This window comes from Schistocerca cancellata, chromosome 2, assembly GCF_023864275.1.
Source record: "Schistocerca cancellata isolate TAMUIC-IGC-003103 chromosome 2, iqSchCanc2.1, whole genome shotgun sequence".
Classification (NCBI taxonomy): Eukaryota; Metazoa; Arthropoda; class Insecta; order Orthoptera; family Acrididae; genus Schistocerca; species Schistocerca cancellata.
The window spans coordinates 429,885,139-429,908,055 of record NC_064627.1 but is presented as its reverse complement, the minus strand read 5'-3'; the positions used below and the strand labels follow the sequence as shown (position 1 = coordinate 429,908,055).

At 37.2% G+C, this 22,917-nt stretch overlaps 1 protein-coding gene across 6 annotated transcripts in view; it reads left to right on the top strand.

Moving 5' to 3' along the window:
* Positions 1 to 22,917, top strand: part of LOC126161898 (transmembrane channel-like protein 5) — a 297,583-nt gene that overhangs the window by 44,473 nt on the left and 230,193 nt on the right. For all 6 annotated transcript variants that reach the window (XM_049918048.1, XM_049918045.1, XM_049918047.1 and 3 more), the window contains exon 2: positions 8,860 to 9,070. In XM_049918048.1, the coding sequence (XP_049774005.1) occupies positions 8,872 to 9,070 (199 nt within the window). In that variant the 5' untranslated portion in view covers positions 8,860 to 8,871. The remainder of the gene's footprint in view (positions 1 to 8,859; positions 9,071 to 22,917) is intronic.

The following is a 22,917-nucleotide window of genomic DNA, read 5'->3' as shown; positions in this document are numbered from 1 at the left end:
CTCTGAAGCAGGATTTCTCTGAAAGATGAGAAACATCTTCAGTCTTGTTTACATGCTCATCAACACCTCATCCATATAGTGAGTAGCATGCAATTTTTTGTGTTCCCTTATTTGATGGTTAATTTTTTCAAAGGTAAGCTTTCCTCTTGAGCTACAGTTGTTGAATATTACTTAGCTCACCTTTCTCTTCTTGACCATGGGTGTATAGCTTTACAAACTACTTCTTCAAATAGTGCAGTCTGTGCTGGAAGTTACCTAATATAGCACCATACCTAATTATTTTGAAGTAAATACGACAACATTCTTCAGATACATGGGCTGTGTATTCTTTTAGTAAATCTTCATGATAAACAATTGTTTCTACTGGAACATAAAATAACTGTTATATGCAAATGTCAACTTGGCTGTTCAGAATATGACAGTAGACTGAATATATTTTTCAATTTTCTAATGGAACGTTCAGGTTGGAATACCAACAACTGTGGAAAGGATAGACTGCTACTCACCATAGAGATGACGCATTGAGTTGCGGACATGCACAACAAAAAAGACTTTTACACATTAAGCTTTCAGCCAAAGCCAGAAAAGAGAGAGATATAGACATTCACACACACGACTGTTATCTCTGGCTGTGGTGTGTGATGTGTTCTTGCTTGTGCGAATGCATGTTTTTCTTTTCTGATAAAGGCTTTGGCTGAAAGATTGGTGTGTAACAGTCTTCTTGTTGTGCCTGTCCACAAATCAATGTGTAATCTTTATGGTGGATAGCAATCTACTCTTTCCACAATTTTTGATTTTCCAGTCTTCTTGTTTTCTGCAATAGATTTCAGCATTGTTCAACTGTAGCTCTTGCTCCAGGGCTAATGTGTTACTCCAACCTGGGCCAACGATACATGGAACATGCTTAAATGCCCCACAGACACTTCTTATCAAGAAGTTACTGCATTTGTCGTCCCAACCTGAAGATGCACATCATTCCTCGAAGGGACTTGCCACCTGCAAAATACGCAATAAAAATATATGATAGTTGCCCTGTCCTATTTATTAAATCATTATTATTTGATTACAAGCATCACTCTGAAGTGATATGTTACACCAGAAATTTTGTATGACTTAAAAGAATGAAAATAAGCAAAGTCAACTTACTGATTTCTCTCTCTCTCTCTCTCTCTCTCTCTCTCTCTCTCTCTCTCTCTCTCTGAGGCTTGCTAAAACACAAGATGTGCAAGTGGCTGAACTGAGTTGTTCTAAAATACATTTTTTTCTAATCAAAATATCCACGGGTATGCTGCCGGTCTATAGTGTCCAACGGGCACAATATTTCGGCGATCAAACATGTCGCCATCATCAGGTGAACTGACGGACTGAGCTCCTGTGAACGTACCGGCACGGAGATCCGTACGCTATGGCTGCTCACAGGAGCTCAGTCCGTCAGTTCACCTGATGATGGCGACATGTTTGATCGCCGAAATATTGTGCCCGTTGGACACTATAGACCGGCAGCATACCCGTGGATATTTTGATTATCAAATACGCCGGGAGAAACTCAAGAATCACACATTTTTTTCTATTTTAAATCTCATCAGTATGTACACCCAAAAATCTTGAAGATTCTGCCTTTCTCAGTAACTCATGCACATGCTTTATATTGAGTTTTTTAACATAGAGAGAGAGAGAGAGAGAGAGAGAGAGAGAGAGAGAGAGAGAGAGAGATTGTTGGTAGAAACCTATTTAATAATTATCCTAAATACATTATTTCCCACTACCTCTGTTGCTGTTTGTCTGTTATGATTGATTATAATACTTCATCATCTGCAAAAATAACTCAATCTGCTTGATGTGTATTAAATGGAAGATCATTAAAAAGAAACCACTGGGGGAAAATGCCCTCCAGTAGAATTCTGACCACCTCGAAGCATAACTTTTTTACTACTTCCCAATTTCACTGCTGTAGAGAATTCTGCACAGGGAAAGCCATGTATGAACTCACAAATGTACTCGTGGTGTAAGTAAACAAGAAAACTTCTCTGTTGTTACCTTCTGTGACTTGACTGTGAAGATGTGTGCTTTATGAACCATTAATTAAAACTAAAATGTTATGCCATTAGTAACTTCCTTCTGACATTGATACAGTCTTACCTTCATAACAGAAACGGGAAGGGTCTATTGACAAGCTGCACCATGGAACAAAACTAAAATAGAAATGATGAACACGAAGTTAGAGCTCCACAGAGTTTGGTACTAGGTTCACCCTACATCTTCATGGCTAATCAGCAATTCAAAGTTGGGTGCCTGACAAATAGGGTTTGTCGAAACGCCTTCAAGCTATTTCTCTACCACCACTCCACTCTCAAGTAGCTTGTGGAAAAAAAATGAAAACTTAGATCTTTCCAGGTGAACTTTGATTTCCCATATTTTATTACACTGATCATTTCTTTCTATGTAGGTGGGCAGTAACAAAATATTTTCACATTCAGAGGAGAAAGTTGGTGATTGAAATTTCATGAGGAGATCTTGCTGTAATGAAAAAATGACATTGTTCTAATGATTGCCATCCCACTTCCTGTATCATATCTGTGGAACCTTCTTCCCTATTTCACGATAATACAAAATGAGCTGCTCTTCTTTGAACTTTTTCTGTGTCCTCCATCAATCCTATCAGATGTGGATCCCACTCTGTGTGGCAATACTCCAGAAGACAATGGACGAGCATAGACTAGGCCATCCCTGTAGTAGACCTGTTGAATCTTTTAAGTGTTCTTCTTATAAATAACAGTTTTTGGTTTGCTTTCCCCACAACATTATGTGATTGTTCAGATTTAAGTTATTAGTAATCGTAATCTCTAAGTTTACAGATGAATTCACAACCTTCAGATTTTTGTGATTTATTGTGTAACCGAAATTTATCAGATACCTTTTATTGGGCATGTGGACAACCTCACACTTTTCATTATTTAGAGTCAAATGCTACTTTTTACACCATACAGATATCTTGTCTAAATCATTTGCAGTTCAGTTTGATCATCTCATAACTTTACAAGGTGGTAACTCACATCATCATCTACAAAGAATTTAAGAGGGCTGCTCAGATTGTCTCCTAAATTGTTTACATAGATGAGAAACAACAGAAGGCTTATAACACTTTCTTGGGAAACTCCAGATTCTGCTTCCATTTTAGTTGATAATTTTCTGTCTGTTACTATAAATTGTGACCTTTTTGACAGCAAATCCCGAATCCAGTCACACAACTGACACAATACTCTGTAGGCACATAGTTTGATTACAAGTCTCCCATGAGGAACCATGCCAAAAGACTTTTGGAAATAAAAAATATGAAATTAATTTGACATCCTGTGTCAATAGCACTCATTAGTTCATGCAAATAAAGAGCTTGCTGGGTTTCACAAGAATAATATTTCCTGAATCCATTTTGGCTACCTGTTTATGAAACATTTTCTTCATAATTTAAAATGTTCCAAAGTCCAATTCAAATCAGTGTTAGTGATATGAGTCTGGAATTCTGCAAATTACTGCTGTTTCCTTTCTTATGTCTGGGTGTGATCTGTGGAACTTTCCAATCTTTAGTTACAGATCTTTTATCGAGCTAGCAGTTGTATCTGATTGCTAAGTATTGAGTTGTTGTGACAGCATACTGTGAAAGGAACCTAACTGCTATACAATCTGAACTGGAGGCTTTGCTGCTTCACTGCACTGAGGTTATCTATTTAGAAGTTAGTCATGTTGGCAGTTGGAATCATTTTGAATTCTGGAATATTTACTTAATTTTCTTTGGTGAAGGAATTTCAGAAAACCATATTTAGGAATTATGTGTTAGCAACACAGTCATCAGTTACTTCCCCATTGCTGTCATACAGTGAAGGTATTGACTGTGTGTTGCTTCTGGTGTACTTTACATACCACCAGAATCTCTGTGGATTTCTTCCAGTTATCAAGACAGAGTATTGTTGTAGAAGTTATTAAAAAACAGCTTGCATTGAAGTTCGCACTAAGCTTTGAGCTTCAGTAAAACATTGCAAATCTTGGAAATGTCACATTCTTTAAAATTTAGTGTGGTTTTTTTGTTGCTTCTGCAAGAAGTGTTCTAACCTATTTTGTGTACCATGGGCAGTCAGTACTATCTCTAAATAATTTATTTGCTATATATCTCTCAACTGCCATTGATACTATTTCTTTGAATTTCTTAATAACTTACCTAAATGCTCATCCAGATGCATTTAAGTGCAGTAGCAAAACTTTAAAATTGCTGATTACACAAGCTTGTTAATCGAAGACCCCTAACTCAATCATAGCAGATCTGGCCAAGAGTTTAAGTCTAATTTCATGTATTGTGCAATGTTGAATGAGTAAAAATGACTAGATGGTATAAAAAACAGACATTAAAGATTGTGCACTAGAGGAAATGCTTTGTCTGAAATTCCTTGGTCTCTCACTGAAATGCAGTCAACACATACATAAACTAACACTTATTTTACATTTTGAAACATTTCTCATTGTGCTGAATTGTAGGTAAGAGTGTTAGATTATTTTTCATACTTTGACTCCATGTAGTGTTATATAATTATCTTGTGAAAAAATGCAATTAAAATAAATAAGGTACTTATTCAGCAACATTAAAAATATTTGCAGGAGATTATGAAATTTATTGCCAAAAGGAGGAAATATAAAAATACAACAAATGAACCAGGCAAAAGAGAATACAGGGGTTGACAGGAACAAACATCATCAGCTGTCTCATATATCGTGCATAGACCTTTTAGACATATTGAAATCTTTGCAGTCACTTCCTTGTACATTTAATTATTAGTGGTATTATTGTTGACAGTAAAAATTAGTTTCACATTAACAGTCATTTATAGTTCCATTACTAAAGCACAAAAATAAATTTCATGTAGACTTTGACTCCTTCCTCATTGTGTGGAGAAGGTTTCTGAATCCTGGTTAAAAGTTATTTGAGTAGCTGATATAGACCCAGAAATTATGAATCCATGAAAATTCAAAAGAAAACTAAATACATTAAACATTACTTTTCAAATTACTTCATTGTGTATTGTGCTGGCTCAGTGGTAACGTGTCACATTATAGATCCAAAGTTCTGGGGTTCAGCCCTAGGCTTTTTATCTGTCATTTATCACTTGCTTCACTCTGGCAGTGTTTGTTAATGTGAAAAATGCTGAACTGCACTGTGGTTCAGAATCCATGTTGAATTGTAGGTCCCTCTACAACTGGCTAGGTAAGTCAGTTTAAAGGTCAAAGGAAGGCAAGGGCACACCACCTCCAATAGGGCTATTCCTGATAAAGCTCTGTGGTGTTTAAACCAACCTTCACATTGATGACATCTTTACGTGTGAATATTCAAGAACTAAAAACTTATGTTTCACAGTTGGTATTGTCTCTATATGAGGGTCAATCAAATGATGAATATGAGACATGTGAAAGAAAAGTAAGTAAACTGTTTGTTATTTCAAAAGTAACCACTGTAACTGTTAATACATCTATTTCACTCAGAGACAAGATGGTCAATGCCTTCGTGGAAAAATGTTTGCAGTTGCCTGTGGAATCATGATTGTACCCAGACTTGCACCTCTTTACCCACAGTAAGTTGATGACAAAGAATGTCTCTCTATAGGGATCCAAAAATATGTAAATCACACGGGAAGAGATTGAAGTTATATGGAGGGTGTGAGCCAGCCCACATGTTGCTAAGGTTGTTTAGACTACACTGCAGAAGTTTGCTGGGAAGAGGTGCACTCCTGGGTACAGTCACAGTTCTGTAGGCAACCACAAATATTTTTTCATGAATGCATTACTGTCTTATCTCACAGTGTAATAAGTAGTACCACTTATTGTGATTAATTCTGAAACAAGAAACAGTTTCCTTTTTCCTAGTTTTGATTTGATCCTTTATATAAATGATGAGCAAGCAATATCTTTGACCAATAATCAAAACATCCTGTGTTCCATGTTCAGTTCCAGCTACTGCTTAAATTTCAAATAAAAATCGTCATCAGTGATGGCCAAAGACTTCTGTCATACGCAGTCACTCTCATTTTGCCAGTGGCCTTGTCAAAGAAGGAAGAGGAATGGACAGAAGCTCAGGGCACCCTATCGTTCTTGGGGTGGGAAACTGGCCATAAAAGATGAAAGAATCAACAATGATCAGTGGAAGGAAGAGAGCAGAAGGCAACTGAAACCACAGCATAGGACACTTATTATGTGTCCACATGACTTGTGCCCTGTAATTGAAAAAGTGGCATCATGATTTCTCCAATATCAGAAGAGTCCAGGTTAGTTCCACTTTTGGGTCTCTGGGAGGGAACTGCCAAGGGGGTGACAATGAGAAAAAGACTGAATAACCAACAAAAGGATTATGTTCTACAAGTTAGAACATGGAGTGCCAGTAGTCTGAATGTGGTAGGGAAGGTAGAAAATCTGAGAAGGGAAATGCAAAGACTCAGTATGTATATTGAGGATCAGTGAAGTAAAATGGAAAGAAGATGAGAAATTCTGGTCAGACTAAAATAGAGTAAGATTTACAGAAGTAGAAAATCGTATAACTGGACCGTGGTTCATTACAGATAGGAAGGTAGGGCAGAGAGTGATGTACTTTGAATAATTCAGTAATAAGATTATTCTCATAAGAGTTAACAGCAAACCAGGGCCAACAGCAATTGTTAAAGTATACAGTCTGACATAGCAGAAGATGAAGAGGTAGAGAAAGTATATGAGGATCTTGATATGTAATTCGGTACCTAAAACGAGTTGAAAATATAATAATCGTGGGTGATTGGAATGTGGTAGTAGGAGAGGGAATAGAAGACAAGGTTACATGAGAGTACAGGCTCAGTACTAGGAATGAGAGAGGAGGAAGACTAATAGAGTACTGCAGTAAGCTTCAGTTGGTAATAACGAATACACTATTCAAAAATCACAAGAGGAAGAGTTGTACTTAGAAAAGGCCAGGAGCCATGGGAAGACTGCAGGTGGATTACATCATCATTGTTAGACAGAGATTCCAACACCGGATATTTGATTGTTAGACATTTTCAGGAACATATGCAGACTAAGACCACAATTTAATAACGATAAAGAGTAGGCTGCAGCTTATGAGAATAGTCAAGAAGAATCTACATGAAAAGAAATGGAATACCGAGCTAGATGGTGCAGTGGTTAGACACTGGACTCGCATTCGGGAGGACAACCGTTCAATCCCGCGTCTGGCCATCCTGATTTAGGTTTTCCGTGATTTCCCTAAATCGCTCCAGGCAAATGCCGGGATGGTTCCTTTCAAAGGCATGGCCGACTTGCTTCCCCATCCTTCCCTAATCCGATGAGACCGATGACCTTGCTGTCTGGTCTCCTTCCCCACACAACCCAACCCAAAAGAAATGGAATACTGATGTACCGAGGAATTTTGATGAAAGCCAGTGTTCTCTAATTGATAGGTAATCGGTAACACAGTAGACAGTTTTGTTGGAGAGGGACGCTAAAAAGGGCAGTCGCAGAAGTTGGACAGGCAAATATTCACTGAAGAGCCAAAATTTGTTTGCAATCTTTGGAATGATATACTTCACTGATTACGCATATCAGGGATCTGACAATTTGTTTGTGGATTTGTGGAGGTGTGTGGCACTATATGTCTGCACACAAGTCACGTAATTCGCACAATTAACAGGCTGATGATTCATGTATGGGATGTTGGCAGCCGATAGCGACCCAGATGGCTCCCATAGGATTTACAGCAGGCAAATTTGGTTGCCGAGACATCAGTGTGAGTTTACTACAATGCTCCCGGACATGAACAATTATACTGCTGAAAGATGACATAATTGTCAGGAAAGAAATAGAGTGTGAAGTGAAGCAAGTGGTTCACAGCTGTCTGTGTGTCTTTGATTACTATCTCAGGTCCATGCAAGCACAGAACAACACTTACCATAGCATAATAGTGCTCCCGCCAGCCTGTGTCTGTGGCGCGCTGCACGTTTTGAGCTGCAGTGCACCTTGAAGATGGTGTTCGTGGAGGTGACCATTGATGTAGTGTAGCAAAAATGTGATTCACCTGAAGAACTGATGTGTTTCTATTGATCAACGGTCAACTATAGGTTGTTCTGTGACAACTGCAATCATAATTGATGATGTCGTTTGGTCAACATTTGAACATGTAGGGGTGGTCTGCTGTGGAGCTTCATGTTCAGCAATGTACTATGAACAGTGTGCTCCAAAACATTAGTGTGTGCACAAGCATTGTGCTCTTTTGGGAGAGATGCCATAGATCACCGTCTATCTTGCCAATGCATGTCTCAGGCATGCAGTCTTACAGATTCAGCAAAAAGATGAGCCAGTATCATGTACTGAAGATAGGTGTCTCTTATTGTATTGAGCGTAGTTTGTGAACTGCTGGATATTGACACATTATTCTCCAACCTCTCATTCATCTTCCAAGAAGATAATGCACAAGTTCATCATGCTCACCTTGTGAGTTTAGCTCCAAGTGTTTAACTGTACTGTTAATTAAATTTAGAAAATGTTGTCCATTTCAGTTAAACTTTATTCTGAGAAGGAATGGAGAGCTGTAAAGTTCTATTGAACTGTTAACACAATCTTTAAACTGGTTCTTCTGTTTGTGAAAGAATCATTTATATGGAAGAGTTTCTTAACTTCCAGAAATTTGATCGCTATGATTTATTGCAAATTTGCTTATGAGCTTTGTAGTTATAACACCTATTTTATGTTCTTGAGATTTGCGTTAGATGCTATTTTAATCATGTAGTTTGTTAGTTTTATATCTGTAATGTTCTTACTGATTCTTACTATTTCTAATTATCTTTTGATGGTCATCAGGATTGTACAATCATGGACACCCAAAGTGTGATGCTTAATGATTTGACTGGAGCAGGCACTAGACAGAATCCATCAACTTCTAGACATGTTCATTATGAATCTTCCCAACTTCAAAATGATTTAATATCATCTATGCCATCACACAGCCTTGGTGCAAGTGCCTCGAGCACATTAAGAAAGCCAAGAAGCACAAAACATGTGACCACTGCTGGTATGTATTTCTTTTAAATGCAATACATGCTTCAACTTATATACATACATATTCAATGTTCATATGAAGTGTGGTTTGGAAATATATCATGTTGTACATTTGCTGCTAGATATTTTTATGCAAATGTCCAGTAGATTTTTCTTCTATAATTTTTCTTTATTACTAGAAAAGGAGATGTGCTGCACTTAAATGTCGAACAATATCTTTATCTTTCCTTGAACTAAATTCATTATTGGTTAAAGTTACTGCTGAAACCATGTCAAGTGTTTCTGAACTCAAGTGAACATTTTTTTAAAACTCATTATAAGTATGGGAACCATGAGAAGTTCTTTCAAAAGACACAGCCACCCATAGAATTTTATTTCATTTATTTATTTATTTCGAGTTCTGTAGATCCATATGAGAATATATCTCTGGATATAGAATGAGGCAGATTTTTGCAAATTATTGCTTAGTGTACAATTACATTGTTCTTAGCATATAAATTACAGGATCACATAAGCTAACATATAACCTTACGTACGAGTTATTATACTTGACTATATGACTATACAGTTATGATTATGCATATACAGTTATACATACAGATATATATACACACATCGGTTTTAAATTACACTGTAGATAGACAAAGAATGATTATTAGGCCATAAAGACCACAAAAATAGATTTAAGCATGCTCAGGAGGTATTATGCATTTTGGCTTAGAAATTCATCTATATTATAATATCAATCTAGAAGGAACTCCATCAGCTGTTCTTTAAAAATGGATGTGTTTCTGACCAGTTTTATTTATTTATTTATTTATTTATTTAGCTTTTTTTTTGCATGGAGTCCTTAATGGCTTTTGAAAGTGTCAGGTACAGTCACAAACATAAAATACATTTAGATCTTAGCCTTACAGAAAGTAGTTAAACAGTAAATTGATATTTGTCAAAATACATTACATCTTATACATATTAATACAACCAATTATTTTTTATACATTATTTTACAGCACTTAAACATTTAAAATTCATTGAATGAATAGAGACACTTTTCAATTAAGAATTCTTTTAGTTTTCATTTGAATTGCTTTTTATTACTGTTTTTCATGGGCTCTAGCAGTTCATTATACCATAGCAGTCCATTAGTATATGGGCTGTGGTCCGTCATTTTTATTCTTGTTCTTTGTCGGTAGTAATTTTCTTTGAACCTGGTGTTGTGGTCATGTATATCACTACATTTAGTTACTTCAGTTTTCTGTGAGACAAAAAAAGTAATTAATTTATAAAGATACAAAGAGTATATGGTGAAGTTCTTGTGTTCTCTGAAAACATCAAGGCAAGAGTCTTTATAGAGTAGTCCATGTCTAATCCTTAACCTTCTTTTTTGTAGTAATAGTGTCATGTAGAAGAAGGTGTAATTAGATGAATGATGAACACTAACTTCACTTAACGAAGTTTTCACTAACTTCACTTAACGAAGTTTTCACTAACTTCACTTAACGAAGGTTTCACTAACTTCACTTAACGAAGGTTTCACTAACTTCACTTAACGAAGGTTTCACTAACTTCACTGTACTCTGTTAAGGCGAATGTCTGCAGCAGAACTCATATTTCTATACAGTAGCTAAGATGGGGATAGATTGTCCAATAACACATAGTTTTAAGCGTTTGGGTGGGCACCATTTTGGACAGTTGACTAAGAAGACACAGCCTATTGCTGACTTTTTTTTACATACAGCGTTAATGTGGCTGATCCACTGGAGGTTTGAGTCAAGATGGACCTCTAGAAATTTACACTCATTTGCTTCCTCTGCCACTATGCTGCATACCTCATTTATGCATGAGTGGTGTGAACTGCCAGTTGTAAATATTAGCATCTGGGATTTATTTACATTGACCTTTAATTCTTGTGCATGAAAATATGAACTTAATTCTAGTATCCCATTACTTGCTGAAAATTTTAGTTTCTCACAATCTTTACCATGAAATAAAACTAATGTGTCAACAGCATAATTTACAATGTGTGAGTTAATGGGGTGTACAATGGCATTAATATATGCAAAACAGAGGAAAGGTCTAAGAATTGAGCCTCGAGGGACTCTGTGTCACTGTTTCACATGTGGATTTAAAAGTTAAGATCTTATTGTCAATTTGATGTGTAAGTTTGGTACCCTGTTTCCGATTCACCAGATAGATGGATAGAAGTCTCACTGATACATCACTGATATTGTACGCCTGCAGTTTTTTAAAGAGAAGCTCATAGTTTACTGAGTCAAAAGCTTTGCTCAAGTCAAGGATACCCTGTTCTGTACTGCTATATACTTCATGGAAGAAACTGGTAACAGCAGTGGCTGTGCTTAGGTCTTTTCTAAACCCATGCTGCAATTCGGTAAGCATTTTGTGTCTTGAGAAAAATGTTGTGGGTTGTGATAAGATAACTGTTTCAAATATTTTACTGAACGTAGGTATTAGTGATATCGATCTACAATTTGAAACTTCTTCTTTACTTCCTTTTTTATGGATTGGCTGAAGTACACTTATTTTTAAGGCATTTGGGTATATGTTTTCATTGATACTACAGTTGATAATGAAGGTAAGGGGTTTAGTTATTTCATTGGCACTTTTCTTTAACACCACACTTGAGGTACCAGCAGATGAATGCTTGTTCTTTAGCTTTTGTATTGTGTTAAATATTTCCTGTTGGTTAAACTCCATAAATTTGAGCTCTATACCATCCATGACATCATTTGGTGTGCCAGCCTGTAGATCTATAATAGGGGCTGGTTGGTCAAAAGGAGAGATATAATGCTTATTGAATAAATTAAACACTTCATTTGGATCTTTCACTAGATGGCCCTCATGTCTAATGCTAACTGGTTCACTCTGTCCCTTGCTGGTGGCTTTACAGTGTTTATTGATTAGTCTCCAGGATGCCTTACCTATATTGGTTGAATGCTCTATTGCAACATTGTTTATCTGTTTCCTAAAGTGTAAAAGGTATGTCTTAAAAGTTTTTTTGGCCTGATTGTACTTTCCTTAAATATATGTTGCTTTGTTTCCTTATATAAACAGTCCAGATCATATATATATTCTGCCTTAACTTAATCAGCGAGGTGTAAGTTTTGGCCTAGTATTACTTTAGAGACGAAAGTTGGTTTGTACCCTGGTTATTTCTTTGAGAGGGCAGCAGCAGTCGAAGTGCTTCAGCACTGTCCTATAAAATTTTTCCCATTTGTTTTCTGACCCTTTAGTTTGGTAAATAGTGTCTCGTTTCTCCTCTGCTAACTTAATTTTGAAGGCGCTGATGCTGGTGCCATTCAGGATCCACTTCTTCTCAGTTATCTTAGTTGCTGTTGGTACAACAAACCTTAAATATTCTGATACCTGACAATAGTGATCTGAGTAATGAAAATCAACACTTTGAAAGTTAACACTGTCTTTTACATTTTTGTTGATTATTACATAATCTGTCTTACTGGGGCTGACTCTGTTACTCTAGTGTCTGAATTCACTATATTTCTGATGTTTACATGAGTTTAATATATCTGTTATTTTCAGATAGGTTATACTACAGGAGTTTGCATCAATATTTAAGTCTCCAACTATGCTAAGGCCAGTGGGGCCTGTTGGTCTAATGGTCCTATTAAAGTCTATCAAGATAGTACAACACATCTGTATTTGGTGGGGGGCACATACCAATAACTTTATGTTTAGCTGACCACCTTGAATGTTCCTTCTTTGCAGTATTTTTAGATTTTCTTAAATGGAATATGTTCCTTTACAAATATTGCCACCCCATCCCCTTTGTGTTGTTGCCTGCAGTAGCTACCTGCTAACACGTAACCATCTAGTCTGTAATACTCAATTTCATTATCTTTTAGTCCATGTTCTGTAATTACTAACAGGTGTGGTCAGCATACTTGAAGCAAATTGAGGGTTTTTTTTTCCTAAGATACTGCACATTTAGATGTATTATCCTAAGGGGGCACTGATATTATACAACACTTTGTGACATGGTATTCTTAATCAGTCGAATTATTACACAAGTCTTTAACACTGCACTGTAATGACAATGGACTCACTTCCAAGTCAGTTTCTTCAGCATGTGAACAGGGCTCTTTCCAATCCAAGGGGTTTAGTTTAGTAAAATCGTGTTGCTTGAAATTGAGCCTAAAAAAACTTGTTGATTATAATCTAAGATGATTGGGTCTGTGGTTTTATGCAGCTCCTTACAAAGGTCCATTATCTGGTTCACTAACTTAAGCTTTCCATTTCTGTTTAAGTGAAGTCTGTGCCTGGTGTATTCTTCACGTTTCAGCTTGATTATGTCTAGCAAGTGCATGATTTTGTTTTTTACATAGTTTCTGCAGTTCTAATTTAGTGCTCAATTATTTATTAGGGTAACATTTGTGTTGTACAGTTTTGGTAATAACTTCCTGTAAACTGCGAGTGCTTACTTGCTCTCGTTTTTATAAACACCGTTGGTGCCACCAGTGATTATGTGGTTGTCTTTTTTCAGATTGTCTGTTTCTGATAAATTCTCTACTACAGTACTTAATGTTTCTCCGGGTTTAACTTTTGCAAATACAGAATATTCATTGTGTAAAGCTTCATGAAGGGAAGCTAAAAGACTTTTTCCGTGGCTATCCGCATACAGTAATATCTTTTTTGTGCTTACAGGCATTAGAATTTTTCTGTTTTGGCCTTTATCAGAGGATTTGTTATATTTACTTTTGCTTACACTAATCGTTTTGCTGGCTGAGTCTAGTGCACTGTAACTGGTGCACCATTTCTAGTGCTTTATTTTTTATTTTTTTTCAACTTTTATGACAGTTTCGAGTTCTGTTTTTCGGCTTTAGTGCAGTACACGTAAGTTTATTTGCAGTTTCGACATATTCAAAGTTTGATATTACGTTTGTTTAGTCATAAACAATATGTTTTTCGGTTTGCAAATCACATTTAACAATATCAATATGACTGTTTTTGTGGTTATTTTCACTAGACCACAAGCTTTTTTCACTTAGGAGTTTTTTGATTTCTTGTCTCAGGAATACAGTTTCTTTCTTGAGGGTTTCAATATCACTATTTAATAACTTGATAATTTTGTTTTCTGTGTGTACCACGTTGAGAAGATTTTCACATTCGCCACACACACAACCACCACAGGGCCAACAAATATTGTCATTTATGAACTTCAGGTTTATGTTCGCACACCTCTCATGTGACCAGAAGTTGCACTTCAAACACAGGATGCCCTTCGTCACACGTATTTCACATTTTTTACATGATGAGTTATTATAAAATTGCTTTTCTACTGAGACTGATGCACCACTGCACTGACCTACTAGCGCCATCTTAACGCTGTCTTTAACTATTGGTGGAGGGGATTAAACATCTGGGTGTCACTGTATAAAATCCCCTTCTGCACCTTGGTCTTTGTTTTTAGATCATATTGAATATCAGGTTTTCTTCTGGTGTTATAATTATGGTACAAACTGTTGGTTTTAAATAAGTTGCTGTTTTTTGAAACAAAGCACATCAGGGAAAAAAACTGAGCTGCTGTTGTAAAGATCTGAAGATCTCTCAATAGATTTCTGCACGAGTGTCTAGGATGCACTCTACACACAGTTCTTATGGCTCACTTGTATGCATGGAACACTTTTCTTGCTATTGGTCAATTTCTCAGAATATTACACTGTAAGCCATAAGTTGATGGGAATAGCCAAAGTATTCTATTTTTATTGTGGTCATCTCACTACTGACTAACATGATTCTCAAGGCAAATGTTGCTGAGCTTAACCTTTTGCACAGATCTTGAATATGGTAGTGCCACTTTGTTTCTTGTCTTTACGCAGAACCAAGAACTTGGAACTGGTACGGTAGTGTCATCAGTGAACATAGTGATTTTCCCATGTTCTGTGCATAGTGGCAGATCATTTACAAATATTAGAAAAAGAAGTGGGCCCAATACTGAGCATTGAGGTACTCCAGTGGCAGTGGAGCTCCAGTCTGAGGACATCCAGCCACCATGCAGTCCTTCCATGATTACATTCTGCTTTCTAGCACACAAAAAGTATTCAAGCCATTTGTCTACTGTTCCACTCATTCCTCAGGTGTTGGCTTTATTCGGGAGAATATGGTGACTTACACTGTCAAAAGCTTTTGACAGGTCACAAAATATTCCAACTGTCAGCATGTTATTATTTATGGATTCTAAAGCATTGTCAACAAATGAATGTTGCAACCTTGGTTGATACCCCTTTTCGAAAGCCAAACTGACTACTGCTAAGGGTGCTTCACTTACTAAGATGCTAAACCATTGAGTTGTGCATCAATTTCTGTAGTACCTTAAAAAAAAACTAAGAGTAATGAAATGGGTCAGTAATTTGTAGCATCAGTCTTTTCTCCCTTTTAAAAATTGGCCTTATAAGTACATATTTTAGTGTGTCAGGGAATACGCCTTCTTCCAGTGACTTATTACAAATATGGCTGAGGACTGTACTTATTTCTCTACAACAATATTTCAATAATTTGCTGGAAATGTTATCAACTCCAGCAGAGTTTTTACTTTTTAAAGACAGGATTACTTTTTCTATTTCTTTCACTGCCATTTTCCGAATACGCATCTCATCTGTTTTGTTAGTTAAGGTGTTACTCGCGAATTCTATAGCTTTCTGTACAGAACCCAGGCACCCCATTTGATTTGTGACTGTTAAGAAATGATTGTTGAAAATATTAGCCACTATTTCAGGTCCATCCACTGTATTGCACACATTTCTTAAACTAGTAATTTCTTTGGCAGCTGATCTTTTCCCAGTCTCGTTTTTCACATATTTCCATATGTTTTTCATTTTGTTATCAGATTTATAAATTTCCTCTTTTAAGTACATGCTTTCTGATTCCTGTATCACTGTCCTTTGGAGAAAAGAGAACCACTTCTATGAATATCAAGAGCTCAAATGGAAACCCAGTTCTATACAAAGAAGGAAAAGCTGAAAGGTGGAAGGAGTATATAGAGGGTCTATACAAGAGCAATGTACTTGCGGACAATATTATGGAAATGGAAGAGGATGTAGATGAAGATGGAATGGGAGATGATATACTGCGTGAAGAGTTTGACAGAGCACTGAAAGACCTGAGTCGAAACAAGGCCCCGGGAGTAGACAACATTCCATTAGAACTACTGACAGCCTTGGGGGAGCCAGTCCTAACAAAACTCTACCATCTGGTGAGCAAGATTATACGACAGGCGAAACACCCTCAGACTTCAAGAAAAATGTAATAATTCCAATCCCAAAGAAAGCAGGTGTTGACAGATGTGAAAATTACCGATCTATCAGTTTAATAAGTCACAGCTGCAAAAAACTAACACGAATTCTTTACAGACAAATGGAAAAACTGGTAGAAGCCGACCTCGGGGAAGATCAGTTTGGATTCCGTAGAAATGTTGGAATACATGAGGCAATACTGACCCTACGACTTATCTTAGAAGAAAGATTAAGGAAAGGCAAACCTATGTTTATAGCATTTGTAGACTTAGAGAAAGCTTTTGACAATATTCACTGGAATACTCTTTTTCAAATTATGAAGGTGGCAGGGGTATAAGACAGGGAGCGAAGGCTATTTACAATTTGTACAGAAAGCAGGTGGCAGTTATAAGAGTCGAGGGACATGAAAGGGAAGCAATGGTTGGGAAGGGAGTGAGACAGTGTTGTAGCCTCTCCCTGATGCTATTCATTCTGTATATTGAGCAAGCAGTAAAGGAAACAAAAGAAAAATTTGGAGTAGGTATTAAAATCCATGGAGAAGAAATAAAAACTTTGAGGTTCGCCGATGACATTGTAATTCTGCCAAGAGACAGCAAAGGACTTGGAAGAGCAGTTGAACGGAATGGACAGTGTCTTGAAACGAGGATACAAGATGATCATCAACAAAAGCAAAACGAGGATAATGGAATGTAGTCGAATAAAGTCTGAGGGAATTAGATTAGGAAATGAGACACTTAAAGTAGTAAAGGAGTTTTGCTATTTGGGTAGCAAAATAACTGATTATGGTCGAAGTAGAGATGATATAAAATGTAGACTGGCAATGGCAAGGAAAGCATTTCTGAAGAAGAAAAATTTGTTAACATTGAGTATAGATTTAAGTGTGAGGAAGTCGTTTCTGAAAGTATTTGTATGGAGTGTAGCCATGTATGGAAGTGAAACATGGATGATAAATAGTTTGGACAAGAAGAGAATAGAAGCTTTCAAAATGTGGTGCTACAGAAGAATGCTGAAGATTAGATGGGTAGATCACATAACTAATGAGCTGGTATTGAATAGAATTGGGGAGAAGAGGCGTTTGTGGCACAACTTGACTAGAAGGAGGGATCGGTTGGTAGGACATGTTCTGAGGCATCAAGGGATCACCAATTTAGTATTGGAGGGCAGTGTGGAGGGTAAAAATCATAGAGGGAGACCAAGAGATGAATACACTAAGCAGATTCAGAAGGATGTAGGCTGCAGTAGGTACTGGGAGATGAAGAAGCTTGCACAGGATGGAGTAGCATGGAGAGCTGCATCAAACCGGTCTCAGGACTGAAGACAACAACAACAACAACAACAACAACATCACCGTCCTTAATATCTTAGAGTACACTTTACATTGCCTCATCATTTCAGTATTGTTAGACAATCTGGCTGACACATACAATTGTCTTTTGTTTTAGATGACACTTTAATGCCCTGGGTAATGTGTGGCTTAAATGTATTTTTAAACTGGTTTTCTCTTACTCTTTTCTTTGGAAACACGTCTTCAAAAAAGACTTGTTATTTGATTAATAAATACATTAAATTTTGAGTTAACATCTGTTGAATTATATACTTCAGACCAGTCTACTAACTGTAGGTTCTGCTAGTGTGTCTCCATTGTTTGTTTATTTATTGGTCTCGCAGATTTCCAGACAGATTTTGGTTTTATCTTAAGATCAAACTGAGGGATAGTAAGAAGTACAGCATCATGGTTTGACAACCCATTTAAGACTTGACTGACTGTCAAGGTGCTGTGCCTAGACTAATCAACAAAAACATTATCAATTAGAGTACTAGAACTGTCAGCTACCCTAGTGGGGAAATTCTACTATTTTAATTCTATTATGTTGCTACTTTCAGTCAAGAAATTTACGTTAAAGTCACCTAGTAATATGACTGAAATGTGTTTTTTATACAATTTTGACAAAACTGCTTTACTCTGAGAAAGATTCCAAGATTTCCTGTAGGTGCTCTATAAATTGACACTATTACAACTGGTCTCTTATTTGCTGTACTGAAGCAGAGGATGTGTCTAAATAACATCTAGAGGTATTGGTCAGCCCAAAGTGAAGTATTTTGCAAAGGCTCCTGTCATCCTCAGCTTTGGGTACAGCATCCTGTTGTTAATGTGCCATTGTGGACAGTAATGAGGTGGACTTGCACAACTTCAGCCAATTGTCTTCTACAGCAGAGAGATTTCCCCTGTTTGCTAATGAGGGACCCATTAAGAGTATAATGGGATTTTAAATTGATTACCTAGCCAGTATGCAAGTTATTGGCAATGTTCCATCTTGCTGGAGATCCCTGATTTGTTTGGGTACTATGAAATATGAGAGGATATTACAATATTAAGAAGAAGGAAGTAATGAATAATAAAAATGGATATATATTATGAAAGTAGAATTTTGCATACACAGTATTTAGGAGAGGGTGGCATTCACTGACATTACACAAGGGTAAATGGCACAGAAAACATTTATAAGTTGAACATTTTGGTGACTGTTACCACATGGTTGCACTGTGGGTTTGCCAACAGTGTGTAAATTCCTGAACTCAACAAGCAAAAGAAATGGCCTACAGATGCTAGCAATATTGCTCTGTTTTGTTCAAAGTAATGAACAGCTAAATTGCTGTTACTGCATAGCAGTAAATGCCGATAGCATGAGGCAGCCACTGCCGCTGCTGGTCCGTCTCAGAGCTCAGACTGAATGGGGAATACATGGTGACTGTATATGGTCTGGCTGGTGCCTCATTCTGGTTGTCTTTTGACTTCAAAAAACAAGGCTGTTGCGAACTATGTGGAGGCAAGGTGCCAGAGCCTTCCTACTGAGACATAGTAACTGACCGTGTCGTTTTTCAGACAGAGGTTACCTGTAATCACACATTCCTAACCATCAGAAAGGTAATTTTTGCTATACCACTACATGTACATGAAGAAGAAGATGGCAATTCAAAATTTGAGTGGTTTTTGACAGTTGTCACCATTTTGAGTGAATTATTAACTCATCTCAAAGTGACCACAACTGAAATCTGTTTCCAGATTTTGGTTGCTCAGTATGTTAGGTACCTTTTCTCTCAAAAATTTTGTTAATTAATAAAATTGTGGTTGAATTTTCAAGTAACTCAAAATTTATAGGGAAATTTTGGATTTGTTGGTGGGTTTTCCATTACCAAAAGATATTGAATTGTTCACCTGATTGATTGATTATCAATTTCTACTTGTCTCTTTCTTTTCTTTATGATCTTGTACAGCCTCCCACCTGCGACTCTTGCCATGTGGCAGTCCTGGAAAGGTTCAGTGTGTTACAGACATCATTCAATAATGCAGAGCCTTATAACTGCCTCTTCTCCATGTGGAAGCTGATTCAGGAATGTATGCTACTTTTAATTCTGTGATTGTTCATTGTTGACTCCAGCTTTTTATGGATGACCCATAAGAAATGATCCTGTAACTCATTAATACTAATTGAGAGACCAGTTTCCCCTTCCCAAATCAGGGAAGTACCATAAATGCTCAAATAGTTACCAAAGTGTTATTTACTATAGACATTATTTAATATTTAAGGGATTGGTCAGTCCTCACCTGCTCTGAATCTTGGAGGCCAGGAAGCATTGTAACCCCTCTCAGTGCAGTTTCAGGAGACATCAACCCAGCATTCAAAAACAGCATCTAATGACCTTATTTTGCACACTGAAAAGATGAAGGCACAATATTATGACACATACACTGATAGAGATTTTGTGGTTGTCTGCAGATATTTGTACATTCCTTCTTATTGACACTCTTTGGCTTTCAAATTAGTGATATTTTGCATGTTAGATTGAGTAGGAGGACAATGTCCTTCAAATAATTATTTTAAGTTTAATGCTTTTTGCCACTTCTGTTAATAGTATAATTTCCACCTTAAGGAGTCCAGTGCATTACTCATTTGTACATGGTTTGGAAATTTGTTTCTTCTCCAATTACTCAACAGTAACTTGTCAGTTGCAACACACACTTAGAAAGTTGGTGGGGAAGCTGAAGAATCAGGTTTCAGATTTTTACATTTAAGTATGCAGTCTTGATCATCACAATGTTTCTATTTTACCTGACCTGCACATTAAGGAGGTTATTCTAACTTTTAAGGATTCCTGGAAGTTTTTGGATCTTATATTTGATAGTTTCAAGCTGTTGTGATTACAACAATGTAAGGGACCTAAAAGCAACTCCCCTAAGGGCACTGCCCAAGTGGCATAGTCCTGGATTTTGGAGAGAAGATATGACTGTTGTATGATTCTGGCTAGATTATGGGTGAAAACTTCACAGATCAGTGAACCCTCTGCACCTCTAGACCATTGGCATTACCTGCCCTGTGGGGATTAGACAGGTCATAGGTACCTACAGGATCAACCCCATCCCCAGCAGCTCTGCTCAAGACAAAAGAGAAACTTCCCACTCGCACCTCATTGTGCATCAGTATCATCACAGTTCCAGTGTCACCAGCTTACTGAATTGTTAGTACCCTACATTAGAAACGATTTTTATTTTTCCTTCAAGCAATAAATCTGTCTGGACTATACACAAAGCAGGACCTAATGCTGCTTGGTGTGTACAAACATAAGGTCTAACCTAGTGTTGAAGCTGACTACCTCTGTAGTTCCAGAAGAGGCCTGGAATTATTTTAGATCAAGTGCTGTATAGGACAGCTTTTACTTCTGAATATGTTCTTAACGCTTATACTTGATCAAATCTGAAATAAGGAAAATTTAAAAAAATTGCATCTGTTGCAAAATTCACAGGTGGGTCTAAGTAGTGAGACGCTCTTGGCTGCTGTTTGGTTTTTTCCAGAGTGTGAGCTTATAATCTGTTTGCCTTATTTATTTACTCAAGTCAGAATCATACACATAGGATTCTATAAATTTACAATTTCAGGTAAGGAAATAGAATGAATTTATACATAGACGCATATACAAAATTGAAATGAACAGTCTTTGCCCAAAAATGAGCAACAGCTGCAGCATTTTCTTGTGCCTTGGACAACTACTCCTTGTTGCAACAATCAGGGCAAAGTAAATACTGGCACAGATGTTTTGTTGTCTGCACTTCTCCACAGTCACATAGTGTTGATCTTTGGAAGTATCTCCACTTCATTAGGTTGTCCTTAGATTTGCCAAAATCTGTTCAGTGATCTCCATGTGGTCCAGTCTAAGTTGTGTCCACCTGGTAACCATTCTGCTGGCCGTACTGCTGCTTGGAGATGACTTGTTTTGGCTGTCCACAGTTTTTTGTGGCTTTCTTGGCTGATGTTTAATGCAGATGTTGACTGTAAAAAGCTCTTCCTAGACTTCAGCCTAGGTTCTGGAGGAGGATGCCCATGCAGTGGGTGTAGCTCATTTTCTTTGTCTTTCTTCCTTTCGGCATCTGCGGCTACTTCCTAGTGTATGTCGGGAGGATCAATGTCCACCATGCTGTAAAATTTCTGAACAGGAATTAGTTTCAGGCATCCAGTAATTAGCCTTGCACACTCATTAAGAGTTATATCTGCTTCTTTCATACTGGTGGATATATACCTCATTGGGCAGGCATATTCACCAGCTGAGGAACAGAGTGCCATATCAGAGGTATGGAGCACCTGGGTTTTGGCACCACAATTAATGCCATCAAATCTCTGGATGATATTGTTTCAAGTTTGTTTGGTATCATAGCAGTACTATTGATGAGTGAGTGCGTGCTCTGTGTAAGGCAACTCTAAGGAGTAAAACAACACTCTAGCTTGATGCCATCCCAAATAACTGTCAGTTTTCTTCCTGCCTGTCTAATCTGTAGATGAAAAGTGCAGATCTGAGTTTTGTGCGGGTTTCACTTCAGGTGATTGTTTTTATAGTAATAAAAAAGACTCCCCAGAGCCCTTGTCAACATGTGTTCCGCATTTTCAAAATCATCTTTCTGTACTGTTAATGTAAGGTTGTCAGCATATATGAAACTTTTGCCTGGATTGAGTCTTGGCGGACCATTTGCATCAATATTGAAGAGCACTGGTTTTGCAGTGAGGTGGCAACTATTCTAGTTAATCCATAGTATTGAGTCAGTGTGTAAGTCTTGCGAACCATTATGCAATGTTGGACTGTATCATAAGCTGATGAAAAGTCGATAAGTGTCCCTCCAGTGATCTCCCTTCTCTCAATGCCATCCTCTATGTGCTGCATTAGATGAATTATTTGTGTGGTACAGTTTCTTTCTTTGCAGTCTGAAACTGCCATGTTCAGGTATAAGTAGGCTATCAATCTTTGGTGATAAACAGTACAAAAACATCCTCTCGGATATCGTATACAGATGGCATAACAGTGAGATAGGCTGGTAGTTCTCAGGATCATAAAGCTCTTTTCCTGGTTTCAGTTATCTTGGTTTTCCTTCATATTTTTGGATTATTGTTTTGCTTCAGGCTGTTATTGTAGAATCCCATAAGTTATTTCAGTGTTGTTGGTTTGAATTTCTTTATCTGCTCTATTTATATGTCATCCAAGCCAGTTATCTTGTTATTCTTACATTATTGTATAGTGTTTTGGGACTCTTTTCCACCAAATGGAG